We start from the raw sequence: 12,939 nt of genomic DNA, 5'->3' as shown, positions 1-12,939 counted from the left end.
TGAGATCATAGTGTTTGTTTTTTCTCTGCCTGACTTATTTCACTTAGCATAATGTCCTTCCTCAGGGTACATCCATGTTATCGAAATGGCAAGATTCCATTCTTTTTTGTGGCTGAATAATATTCCATTGTGTGTGTGTGTGTGTGTGTGTGTGTGTGTGTGTGTGTGTGAGTGAGTGTGACAACTTCCTTAGCCATTCACCTGTCAGTGGACACTTAGGTTGTTTCCATGTCTTGGCTATTGTAAATAATGCTGCAATGAACATGGAGGTGCATATATCTTTTCAAGTTAAGGTTTTTGTTTTCTTTGGACAAATACCCAGAAATGGAATTCATGGATCAAATTTTTAATTTTTTGAGGATCCTCCATACTGTTTTCCATAGTGGCTACATCAATTTACATTCCCACCAATAGCACACAAGGGTTCCCTTTTCTCCACATCCTTGCCAACACTTGTTTTTTTCTTGTCTTTTTGGTAATAGACATTCTGACAGGTGTGAGGTGATATCTCATTGTAGTTTTGATTTGCATTTCACTGGTGATGAGGGATGTTGAACATCTTTTCATGTACCTTTTGGCCATTTATATGTCTTCTTCGGAAAGATGTCTTTTCAGATCATCTGCCTATTTTTCAGTTGGATGGTTTGGCTTTTTGCTATTGAGTTATATGAGTTCTTTGTATATTTTGCATATTAACCCCTTATCAGATACATGATTTGCAAATATTTTCTCCCATTTAATAGGTTGCCTTTTCATTTTGTTGATTGTTTCCTTTGCTGTGCAGAAGCTTTTTAGTTTTTTAGTCCCATTTGTTTATTTTTGCCTTTGTTTCCTTTGCTTTGGTGACAAATCCGAAAAAAATCATTCCAGGACTGATGTCACGGAGCTTACCACCCATGTTTTCTTCTAGGAGTTTTATGGTGTCAGGTCTTACATTCAATTCTTTAATCCATTTTGAGTTAGTTTTTGTGTATGTTGTAAGATGGTGGTGTACCTAGACTTCTGAGGAAAAAGGAGGAATCAAGAATGGCCCTACTGGGAATTCCCTGGTGGTCCAGTGGTTAGGACTCAGTGCTTTCAGTCTGAGGGCCCAGGTTCAATCCCTGGTCCAGGAACTAAGATCCCTCAAGCCATGTGGCCAAAAAAAAAGAATGACCCCCACTGATTCTGGGTGGCTGGACAGTTCTGGACAGTGGAACAGTTCTTGGGGTAGGGAACATTGTGTGTTCTGTTGGGGACTTGTGCTGTTTTTGATGCCTGTGTGATATTTACAAGGCTGGTGAATGGATAGATCTGAGCACAGGAGAGATGTCAGAATGGTCACAGAGAACCAGCAGCAGTGGGGTTGGCCGCCTGCCTTCAGTGGGGCTCCCTTCTAAGGGGAGCGAGTTTAAAAGTGGGTTTTGATTAATGAAATCTTACTTTACAATCAATTTGGCTGGCATGCTTCTCTTGCATGCTCAACCTTTAGAATTCTTAAGTGTGTATATTTTGAACTCTCTTAATAAAAACCAACATAGTTCTCTACTTTGAAAAATTCCCCTCTTTTTCTTCTTGGCTGGCCTCCTTCACAGTCACTGTGTGTCCTTGCGGCAGGAGGAAGCCGTGCAGCTCATAATATGACACTGTCCGTTTTCTCAGATTTGTGACGCCAAAGGAAATCTCTGACCTCAGCTGTGGCTCTCAGTGCTGGGAAGAAGACAACTTCATGTCTGAGTGTACGAGCAGGAGTTTGCCATGGAGAGCTTGGGGCTGCAGACGGTGACCCTCAGTGACGGGACGACGGCCTACGTCCAGCAAGCTATCAAAGGTATTTCCGGGGACCTCAGAATCCCACCCTGTCCCTGTCCCAGAGTCTCACGACCATCCTGCCTTCCGGCCTGCTTGCCACAACCTGCTCTGCATGAGAATCTCTCAAGGTGATTGATGGAAAGGGAACTCCTTAAAATGAAATGCCACGTAGGCAGGCTAGAAAATCAGACTAGCCTAGCTATAGGAGCCAAGACCTCTGAAAGGCAGTTTCCTGACATGTGGTGAGTGGTTCATAAATATTTCTGGAATGGATGAACACAGTGCTGGTTGTGACTTCCTGCTTTTCCAGTTTCTCAGTGCTTTCTAGAAGCAGTTCATTTTAATTTAAGCAAGTTTAAGCAGTCAAACTATCTTCTGAGCATCTACCATGTACAAGATACTCTTCTAGGTTCAGAGGGGCACCCAGGCATAGATCTCATGCCTTAGACCCCACTAGGGTGACCAGAAATAAAAATACAGGGCACACAGTTAAATTTTTTTATTTTATTTTATTTTATTTATTTATTTTTATTTTTGGCTGTGTTGGGTCTTCGTTGCTGTGCGTGGGCTTTCTCTGGTTGTGGTGAGCGGGGGCTACTCTCCACTGCGGTGCACGGGCTTCTCATTGCAGTGGCTTCTCTTGTTGTGGAGCACGGGCTCTAGAGCGCAGGCTAAGTAGTTGTGGCGCACGGGCTTAGTTGCTCCGTGGCATGTGGGATCTTCCCGGACTAGGGCTCAAACCCATGTTCCCTGCATTGGCAGGCAGATTCTTAACCACTGTGCCACCAGGGAAGTCCTAGTTAAATTTTAATTACAGATAAACAACGAATAATTTTGTAGTATAAGTATGTTCCACATACTGCATGAGGAAGACATGTATAAACATGGGATTAAATATTAAAAACAGTAACATAATAACACCAAGTACTAAAAAAAACTTCATTGTTTATCTGAAATTCAGATTTACCTGAAATTCAGATTCTCAAGGAGGGCGTGGAGTCAGAACAGAGCGTTGTTGAAGGGCAGGGCCTTCTGGCCAGGGACGCTCACCATCCTGACAGCCTCTTTCTTTCTCGCCAGCATTCTCAGGCTTGCCAGATGGCATGCGTGTCTTTCTTGGACAGCACTGGCCAAACACCGCCTCATTCCTACTCTTTATTTTGTCATTTCTGGACTCTGTAAGCACCGCCATCCACATGACTGCACTGTCATTGTAACATTGCCCTCCTTCATTTCAACACATTGTCGAAATGTATTTCAGGTCCCAAGCTTACAGATAAATTGTTTGTTGATTTCATTTTAAATCATCTGCTTCCTGACGACGACAAAGAGGCCCCTTAAACTCATCAATAAGCTCGTTCCATATGATGATGTATGGGTCTGGCTGGCTTCATTTTTGTGGTAATGGAACTTCTCTAGAATACTTGTGAAGCCTGCAACCCTCTGTTTGCAGACTTCCCATCACAGGTCTTGCCCCTTTGCAGCAGTCTCAGTGGGATGGAAGAACTTAGGAACTATAGTTGGGGCTGTGTTTACTCTGTGGACCCAGGTAATTCCCATGCCTCAGTCTTCTGTTATGAATTAATGGTTGACTGAATGAATACAAAACAAGTGGCAACACTTGGCCTGAGAAAGCCACACTCTTTTCTTACATCTTGTCTTCTTATGTCTGGATCTCTTTGCCTCCCCCACCTCTCCGTTTATATCTTCCTCTTGTCACTCTTCCTGGCTCTGTTCTCTGCCTCCTCCATGGTGCTGTAGTGTGTGCTTACACGAGTGCACACACACACACACACACACACACACACACACACACAACAGATTTCACACTGCTGAGAGCAGAGTTGGCCCTCAGGAACCAGAACCTCACTGTCCTGAAAGGCAGCTCTCTTGCTGGTGAGCTCCTCTGATGCTCTTGACCAGGACACTTTCATCTCTGTCAGCAGGCAGCTCTGCCTGGGCCCAGCTTAGCCAGCCGGAAGCCCTAAAATTTTATGACAGTTACCTATAATTAGGGTAAGCGTGAAACCTGTTGTTCAAAGCCGACACTTTGGAGAGTGGAAGAGCGTGCTGTGAATAAAGGTGCTGGCACCGTTCCAGGCAAACCGGAACGTACAGTCACCTCTGTAGTGGGGAATGAGGGCCCTGACGGTCAGCTCTTCTCCCCCCTGCCTCTCCCCATTGTCATCTCTGCTTGTTAAAGGAAATTCTAGATTGAAATTTTTTCCCAAATAACTCTTCTCAACATCTTGTTTCCCGCCTTGAAGCAGAACCCACTCCGCTAGCAGAAGCTCTGATGACACTTTCAGAACCCCATGTACTGGTGCCCTTGCCAGGACAGCTAAAGTGTTAAAAGGCAGGGTAGCTTACTGCTTGCTGGGCGGGAGGGAAGAGGGGGAGTCACTCTCCCCTCATCTCAACTGCCTTTCACTCCTGCTTCTTATCTTTGTCTCCACCTTACCTGCCTCTGGCTGGGTTGTAGAGCTGTTAGTTATTGACCCAAGAAAACTCAGTTTGGGGACAAGTTTGGGAATTCTTCTGAGTGGGAGACATCAGCAGAGGTGAGCCAGAAGTAGCTGTCTGGTCCTTCTCCCACATCATAGGAGCTCAAATTCCTAAACCTGAAACTTGTAAAGAAAGGAACAAAGAAAGCATTTGTCATTAAGTCTTCAGTCTCCCTTTCCTTCTTCCCTTTCTCACTTCCTTTACCCCTTCTCCCTCTCAAACTCACTGGACATAAGGAGAGGCCTATCTAATTCTAATTCTAAACCTAAGAGCCTTTGCTCTTAGAAGAGGAAACTGAGGCACAGGGAGGTTAAATAAGGTGTCCAAGATCACACAGCTAGTAAGAGATAGAGCTGAAATTCAAACCCAGGAGGCCTGACTGGTTCCAGAGTCCACTGCTTTTAACCTCTAAGCTATATTGCCTTATCAGAGGGTCTAGGTCTTGGCATACTGCCACAGTGGGAGACAAGGGAATGTATTTTGATTTAGCTAGTTTGAGTCAGATCTGAACTTTGACGCACTGGGGCCTTCCCACATTTCAGGGCATCCTTTGTTTGCCATTTAGCTCAATCTCAGCAGCTTACTGCCAGGTTGGAAGTCCCTACTTTGCCAGGTGTGGGTAGAATAATAAAGGAAGTTGCTCCTCCTGTGAGTGACAGGAAGGGAATCTGCCAGGAGCTATAGGGTTCCTCATGGCAGGATGTCTCTACCCCCGGTACCGCTGAGGCACAGGCCTGGGAGGGAGGGAATGAGGTAACATGGAGAATGTCACCTGTGCTTAGACACACGGTCTGTGCCTCCAACAGGCCTCTGCTAAAACAGGCATGTGTCCCTCAGCCCTCTTCTGGGCTTGGCCCGCTTCTCTCCATTTCCACCTCCACAGGAGAGAAGCTTCTTGAAGGGCAAGTGATCCAGCTCGAGGACGGGACCACTGCATACATTCACCAAGTGACAGTGCAGAAAGGTGAGGGCATCCTGAGACACCCCTGCCTCATGAGGCAGGCCAGGCAGCCCCCACTGAAGGACCCACCTCTGTGACACGGAGCTCCAGAGAAAGGCAGGCATTGCTCTCGTTACAGAACCTCTTTCCTTTGAGGATGGACAGCCCGTGCAGCTGGAAGATGGCAGCATGGCCTACATACACCGCACACCCAAAGGTGGGGTCACAGTTATCACGACTGGCAAGAAGGAAGGGAAGCAGAACTGGCAGAGGTTGGGGGTTGGAGCTGTGCACCCTGGGAGCTGGGGCAGAGACATGGAGCTGTGGTCTCCAAGCTCACCTGCATCAGCAGGCTCGCCTGCCTTCCCTGGCGTGGACCACAGGAACAGCTGTTTCTGCCCCCGGGAGGCTGAGCACGGGGGTCTGCAGCCTGGGCCTTGATGGCGGCTTTGGCTCCAGCACAGCCACAAATTCTTAGGGCTTTAAATAGGACCCAATGACGTCATCAAAGACCAGGACTAAAAACTTAACTATCATTTTTTTAAGAATTAAGCTTTTAAGGTATTGAAGAATAATTGATTATTCCTTCTACAAGTAGTTTCTTGAGCAATTATTGCGTGCCAGGCATGGTACTAGGTGTGGAGTATATAAGAGAGAACAGAGTTGGACATAGCCCTTACTCTCCTAGAATCTAGTGGGGGAAATAGGCCTGAAATGAACCATCATGATGAACTGATCATTGCAAACGGGGTTCAGGCTCAGGGAGGGCTTCTCTGGGGAAGTGACACTTGAGCTGAGAGCTGGAGGGTGAAGTGGGCTTAGCTGGGGAAGAGCAGTGGTAGGGAGGGTTCAGTACCCCAGACAAAAGGAACAGCATGTATGGTCCAGAAACGGGGGTGGGCGGGGAGAAAGAACGGCACGTCCAAGGAACTACTAGGAGCTCAAGTCCTGGGGGTGAGGGCAGAGTGGGTGAGATGAAGCTGAATAGAGAGGCCGGGAGCCAGAGCACTGGAGCTTCAGGATAAGGGTTTTGGTCTTTATCCTGAGACAGATGCAACATGGTTGAACTGTTTAGAGCCTCAGGTAACGTGATCGCATTTGTGTCCTGCAGAGATCCCTCTGGATGCTCTGCTGCCTGGAGGGAATGAGGGGGTGAGGGGCCACCAGTTAGGAGGTTCTTGTGGTCATCTAGGCCAAGATGATGGTCCCCTTGGGTCCTCACGGAGCTTGTGGGTTCCCAGTCGGTACTCCATAGGAGACCTCATCCTTAGGAGAGGCTGCCCCAGAAGGAAGGCCAGCCAGAGTGAATCGCCAAAGTGAGGGACCAGGAGAAACCCGAGGTTAAAACCCTCCTTGGTGTATGTACCTCTCGTTACCTTAAAGCCCAGGTCCCAGCCGCGTCTTTTGCCCTTGTGCAGCATCTGGGCTAACCGCATGTTCCCTGCAGAAGGCTATGACCCCAGTGCCCTGGAAGCCGTCCAGCTGGAAGACGGCTCCACTGCCTACATTCACCACCCCGTGGCTGTGCCATCCGACAGCACCATCCTGGCCGTGCAGACAGAGGTGGGCTTGGAGGACCTGGCCACAGAGGATGATGAGGGCTTCAGTGCGGACACAGTGGTGGCCCTGGAGCAGTACGCCAGCAAGGTGAGCTCTTTTGGCCCTGCCAAACCTGCCACCTTTCTAGAGGACAAGGGCAGTCCTGTGCCTGGACATGGCCGGGACTACTTCCTTTGCCCCTCCACACTGGCTCCCCCGACTTATCTCTCACACGTCATCGTCTCGGATAAGCATCACAGCCTGGCCAGGGCCGCCGACAGCTGTGTATACTCAACGCTTGTTTATGCTGTCTGTGCAGAGGGAAGGCAGCTGTAGGAAACAGCGATATCCGTACGGTGGGAATTTAGGCCCAGCTTCACTTTGGCTGTACTGTCTGAGAAAGCTCTTGCCTTGCCAGTGAATTTTATTAGTTTTCCAGTCCACGGAGGTCAGATGTTCTTGTATTTATTTCTTCTCTGTGACTTATTAAGTCATTTGGGAAAATAACCTCAGTAGGCAGTGACAAGAGCAGATGTAACAGAGCAGCTGGGATTCTTGGAACACAAGGCTTGCACAGTAGCTCAGCTGCAAAGAAAAAGGATCTTGGCTTTCCAAACATCAGTCAGTCTAAGCTCTCTCTGCTGGGGCCGTGGTCCTGCCCGTAGGGGGAACCGGTACAGAGATCTGTGAGCTTTCCAAACCAGGGTGTTCCCTCTCCCCATGAACAGCAGCGCCTCAGGGCAGATGTGGCAGGGCTTCCTGGAACACCCGTTTTACCCAAAGATTGGGGGGAGTTATTTTTATAATAAAACTAATGTGGCTGTATCATAAAAGAGAAAAGGAAATCCTCGTGTCTTTTCAAATTGAAGCACAAAACTTTGCAGTAGGCCCCTCTGGGCTATGCCCACTCCCACTCCAGTTCCTTCAGGTGTATTTTAGAAGCCTAATTTGAGGCTTACGGACGTTGGAAAGACAACTGAGCTTTAAATTGTGAGCCCTGAGATCTGTGCTGGCTCTGCCTCTACCTAGTCTGACCTTGGGTAAGTCACTCCCCTCCTAGGCCTCAGCTTGTTCCTGTCTCATACGATGAGAGGGGGCCAGATGATCTCAGAGGTCGCCTCCAGCCCTGAAGTTCCTTGATTCCCTTCATTACCTCAAGAGCCAGTGGGACGTGGGAATGAAATCCGAACGCCTGAGCGGGTTAGCCTGCCGAGCAGGCCTGGCCACCTGTGACCCTCTCCTGCCACCCACCAGCTGCTTAAGTATCCATGGAACTTTGTCAGCTGCTTGACCCCTTGACCTGGAGCTGACTAGACAGACCTTGCCATGGATTTGGTCTCCCTCTTTTGTGTCCTGCTCACCACGACTTCCAGAGTTCTGTTTCAGGAGCTCCTTGGAAGGCCATAGTGTCCCAGAAACAAAGACTGAGGGACAGTCCCAGCAGGACTCTGCCCAGGAAAGCAGAAGAACAGTAAGGGCTCCACGAAGCCAGAGGCTGGTGTGAAAAGGGTGTTCGCAGGAGAAAGGGAAGGGAACGACTTGTTAGATAGCCGGGTGCCGTGGTTGGAGCTGAGGCTTCTGGTGGGACTTTCGGGCCCTGCCCTGGGCGCTTGTGCAGTTTGTTGATTGTGACCACCTCACTTCCGGTGAACGCAGGTGAGCTCATCCCCACAGCAGGCCACTTGTTAATGCCCCTTCCAAACACAGGTTTCCCCCAGGGAGGGAGGGATCTCCTCCCATCAGAGGATAAACATGTCCAGAGTTGCGCCTCCTAGGTTGGTGGTCAAAAGAAGGGGCAGCTGGCATGTGGAGTCACCACCCAGCTCAAGTGTGGCTGTTCAGACCGCTCCTCCCCTACCTTACCTAGCCGTCTAAGAGATGCCCTTTCTCCCAAAGCTGTCACAGCCCCTATGACATTTAGTCATTCCTCTATCCATCAGAGCTGGGTGGTGACTCCACGTGCCAGCCCCATTTCTTCTGCAGCATGCCCCGGTGTCTGTTCCATCTATCTGGATCTGTCACCCAGGTTGCACTTCTCCCCTTTGGTAGGTTTAACCCTATTTATTGGGTCTTAAGGGGCCAGCTGGGTCCTGTGTCCTACCTCTTCCCTTCTTTCATTGAGGAGAATACATATAGGGACCCCAAGATTTTTTTCCTCAGGTTCTGCATGACAGCCAGGCTCCCCATAATGGCAAAGGACAGCAGGTTGGGGACAGAGCATTCCGCTGCGGCTACAAGGGCTGTGGGCGTCTCTATACCACCGCTCATCACTTAAAGGTAAGGTTGCTGCAGAGAGCTTTTAGCCTTGCTATCTTCCCAGCAGGCTGTAATTCTGCCTTCCCGCTTTGACTGGAACTGGTCCCTGACCTCGAGTTGCTCATTGCCTCCTGGAAGGAAGAGATGAGTGTACAGAAAAGTCAGCACAGAGGGCTTTGACACACATGAAGAATGCAGGAGGGAAGAGAATCAGGGAAGGGTCTCTGGAGGGGGCATCTCAGCTGAAGAGGAAGGAAAATAAAGGAGGTGGCCAATGCTGATACTCCGGGCCCTAACGAGAACTAAACTGCCCATTCATACCCTTGTCCCTTTGAATTACATGATTGCTTGTCCTCACAGGTACATGAGAGAGCTCATACAGGTGACCGTCCATACAGGTGTGATTTCCCCAGCTGTGGAAAGGCCTTTGCCACAGGTAGCCTACCTGGATGGGGACCAAGGTGGACTGCTTCCAGTTGAGGGGAGAGGGTTCTAGATTAGCTCTGGCAACTCCCTCAAGGAAGCCAAGCACCAGGCTGCCTTTCTGGAGAAACTGCTGTCGGAGTGCTCTGATGCAGGGCGCCGTCTCTGGAGGAAACCCTGTTACAGAGGCAAGAGGCAGCAGGAGCTGGGGGTTGGCAGAGAGACCTGCCTCTGCGTCAGCCCTGATACCCACCAGCTGGGGGTGCCGGGTGGTCGGTTGAATCCCTCTAGGCTTCATTTTCCCTCTGAATTGAGGCCCTTTAGCCATAGGTTCTCTAGGTTCCCTCTTACACTGGTTCTGGAACGGCACCAGCTTCCCCTGGAGAGGGAAGGAGAGCAGAGTGGGCTTCTCCGGCCCCTCTTACCTGCCCAGCCAGGAGTGGGATAGAGGCAGACACAGGCTTCTTGTGCCAGAGGAGGTCCGGAGCCTCGCCGAGCAGACCTAAAGATGGAGAGCCTCTGAATTAGGAAGAAGAGTTGGTGGAGGATGAGGCCCCACCCAATGCTCTTCTCACCCCTCCTTCCCTCCCTCCCACACGCGGACAGGATATGGGCTGAAGAGCCACGTGCGCACCCACACTGGTGAGAAGCCATACAAGTGCCCAGAGGAGCTGTGCAGCAAGGCCTTCAAGACCTCCGGAGACCTGCAGAAGCACGTCCGGACCCACACCGGTAGGCTGGGCCCTGCCCGCCCTGCCCCGTTCAGACCCGGCTCTGAGCCCAGGGCTCGCCCTGCTCCGTGAGACCCCTTCAGAGCCACCCTCACACAGCCCATCTCCACAGGTGAACGCCCCTTCCGGTGCCCCTTTGAGGGCTGTGGCCGCTCCTTCACCACATCTAACATCCGCAAGGTACATGTGCGCACCCACACGGGCGAGCGGCCCTACACCTGCCCCGAGCCCCACTGTGGCCGTGGCTTCACCAGTGCCACCAACTACAAGAATCACGTGCGCATCCACACAGGTGGGCCAGCTGGCATGCAAGGACCACCCCTGAGGCCCCAGCCCCCTCTACCATAGGCTTCTGACCTAAACATGTTCTCGACGCGCAGCCCAGAACGCCATTCCAGGCTGGTCCGTGGGCAGGGCACGGGGTTTCGGTGGTTTCGGCCATATCCCCAGAACCACTCTTTCACTTGCAGTGAGCGGTTCCTCCTTCAGCAGTTAGGTCCAATCTGATGGGCATTGCTGGCCCTCTCAGCTCCCTGCTGCCTCTCTATACCCACCCGAAATTCTCCCCCTCCAGCTGAGCTCCCAGAAAAAGCCCAGGGTCAGGCGTGATGGGGAAAAAGCAGAGGGAAATGTCATCTTCAGCTCCTCACCTCATCCACTGTCCATGTGACTCCTGTGTATCCTCACCCTCCCCAGTGTTACGTCCCTGTCCAGCCTTCTGTGTCATCTCCCAGACGCATGTGTCCCCTCACTCTCCCATCGTACCTGACATATCAGTCACCCCTCTCTATCTCCTGCCTCTTCTGTTCACAAGCCCCCAGCGCCCCCCACCAGCCCCTTCACTAGCCTCGGCCTTGCCCCTGCCATTTTCTCTCCACCTCGTCTCTGGGCTCCGTGGTCCCACACTCACGTCCCCTCTGCCTTCCACTGGCCACCTTCCCCAACTCTGTCCATTCAGAGTCCCAGATCTCAGTCCCTCTTCCTCCCTCTGGCTCTCCCTTCACCAACCCTGTCCCCCGCTCCTATCCCCTTAGTTTCCCCTTTGCCAGCCCCAGGTCCCACCCCCCTCACAGCCCAGTGTCCCCAGGGGAGAAGCCATACGTTTGCACGGTGCCAGGCTGCGGGAAGCGCTTCACCGAGTACTCAAGCCTGTATAAGCACCATGTGGTGCACACACACTGCAAGCCCTACACCTGCAGCACCTGCGGCAAGACCTACCGGCAGACCTCTACCCTGGCCATGCACAAGCGCAGCGCCCACGGCGAGCTGGAGGCCACGGAGGAGAGCGAGCAGGCCCTTTATGAGCAACAGCAGCTCGAGGGTGAGGGGCGTGGGCAGGAGGTGAGAGTGGGGACAAGCCGGGCCTCCCCGTGACCACCTGGTGGCAGGTGTCAGCCTGGGCTCTCCTCTCCCAGCCGCCTCTGCAGCCGAGGAGAACCCGCTACCCAAACGACCCCGCATTGCTTACCTGTCGGAGGTGAAAGAAGAGGGTGATGACATCCCTGCCCAAGTGGCTATGGTGACCGAGGAAGATGGGGCCCCCCAGGTGGCTCTGATCACTCAGGATGGTGCCCAGCAGGTACAGACACTGGGGGTAGAGGTAGGGTGGGCCACTCTGGCTGGTACCCTCTCCCACTGTCTCTGGGGAGCTCCAAGTTCTAACAGCCCTACGTCCACCCAGTTTCTGTTTTTTAGCCTTATGGATCTCAGAGCTGAGGCCGAGGGTACCAAGTCTTGTAACACAGCACCCCCCTCTTCCTCATGCTTCCAGCTCAGTCTCTGTGACTTCTGGAGCACAGTTAGTAGTTTCCCTCTTTACTTGGAGGATGACAGGTCCCGTTCATCTGAGTGAGACACTTGGATGTCCTTCTCAAGAGAGACATGTCAGTACACGGGCCAGAGCATGGTGTGGGATCTGGAAACTTGGCATTTCTAGCCAGCAGTATAACCTGACGTTTGTCAGCACCCTCACTGTCAAGTGCACTTATGACTTTCAGGGTTGATAGGAGGATGAAATTAGGTGGAGACCCTGAATTGCATGGAACAGAGCCCTGAGGCAAAGTGGTGATAAGTAGGTGTGGTCAGCAGAATTCTTCCAGTGTAGCCTCTCTTTGCATCCTAGGGCCTGTTTTACTTGCTTGTCCTGACTCCCTCCACCCTGTGACAAGAAGCTAATCTTCTAGCTTACCAATAAGTGAACCTGCTCTGGGAGAGCAGATTCATCTGCCTAGGGGCTTTCAGACAGCCCTCCCCTCCACTCCCAGCTCATCTTCTTCCTTGCTGTTGGCAGGTCAGCCTGTCACCAGAAGACCTGCAGGCACTGGGGAGTGCCATCAGTATGGTGACCCAGCACGGCAGTACCACCCTCACCATCCCTAGTCATGATGATGACCTTGCCACATCTGGCACACACACAGTCACCATGGTCAGCGCCGATGGCACCCAGACGCAGCCCGTATGGCCAGGCGGTTTGCTTGGGGTTTCTTGTTCTCTTGTCCTTCCTTTCTGTGGGATGAGCCCTAAAGTGCAGGCTTAATTAGTCAAGCCTTCATACGAGGACCAAGATTCCCACACATAAAGGGTCTTCCCTACATCTTCTCTGGGTCATCAGCAACTCTTGTTGAAAAGCATTGCACTGGGAGTCAAGAGACAGTTTCTAAATCTGTCTACCCCTAATTTGCTCTGCTGCCATAGGCAAGGTACTTTTCCGTGAACCTTAGTCCATCTTCAAATGAGGGGATTAGATTATCTCTG

At 51.3% G+C, this 12,939-nt stretch overlaps 1 protein-coding gene across 9 annotated transcripts in view; it reads left to right on the top strand.

The window, feature by feature from the left end:
- ZNF76 (zinc finger protein 76) overlaps nucleotides 1–12,939 on the top strand; it is a 31,507-nt gene that overhangs the window by 16,791 nt on the left and 1,777 nt on the right. For 3 of the 9 annotated variants that reach the window (XM_067753250.1, XM_067753249.1, XM_067753248.1), the window contains exons 2-12: nucleotides 1,642–1,810; nucleotides 5,180–5,260; nucleotides 5,376–5,453; nucleotides 6,684–6,883; nucleotides 8,936–9,052; nucleotides 9,392–9,467; nucleotides 10,061–10,186; nucleotides 10,298–10,477; nucleotides 11,273–11,506; nucleotides 11,601–11,764; nucleotides 12,476–12,640. In XM_067753250.1, coding sequence (XP_067609351.1) covers nucleotides 1,738–1,810; nucleotides 5,180–5,260; nucleotides 5,376–5,453; nucleotides 6,684–6,883; nucleotides 8,936–9,052; nucleotides 9,392–9,467; nucleotides 10,061–10,186; nucleotides 10,298–10,477; nucleotides 11,273–11,506; nucleotides 11,601–11,764; nucleotides 12,476–12,640 — 1,494 coding nt within the window. In that variant the 5' untranslated portion in view covers nucleotides 1,642–1,737. Of the gene's footprint in view, nucleotides 1–1,641; nucleotides 1,811–5,179; nucleotides 5,261–5,375; nucleotides 5,454–6,619; nucleotides 6,884–8,935; nucleotides 9,053–9,391; nucleotides 9,468–10,060; nucleotides 10,187–10,297; nucleotides 10,478–11,272; nucleotides 11,507–11,600; nucleotides 11,765–12,475; nucleotides 12,654–12,939 lie in introns of those variants that run through there. The other 6 variants (XR_010946866.1, XM_067753252.1, XM_067753251.1 and 3 more) reach the window with 6 other exon arrangements.

Source organism: Pseudorca crassidens, chromosome 10, assembly GCF_039906515.1.
Source record: "Pseudorca crassidens isolate mPseCra1 chromosome 10, mPseCra1.hap1, whole genome shotgun sequence".
NCBI lineage: Eukaryota > Metazoa > Chordata > Mammalia > Artiodactyla > Delphinidae > Pseudorca > Pseudorca crassidens.
This window is presented reverse-complemented; position numbering and strand designations above follow the sequence as displayed.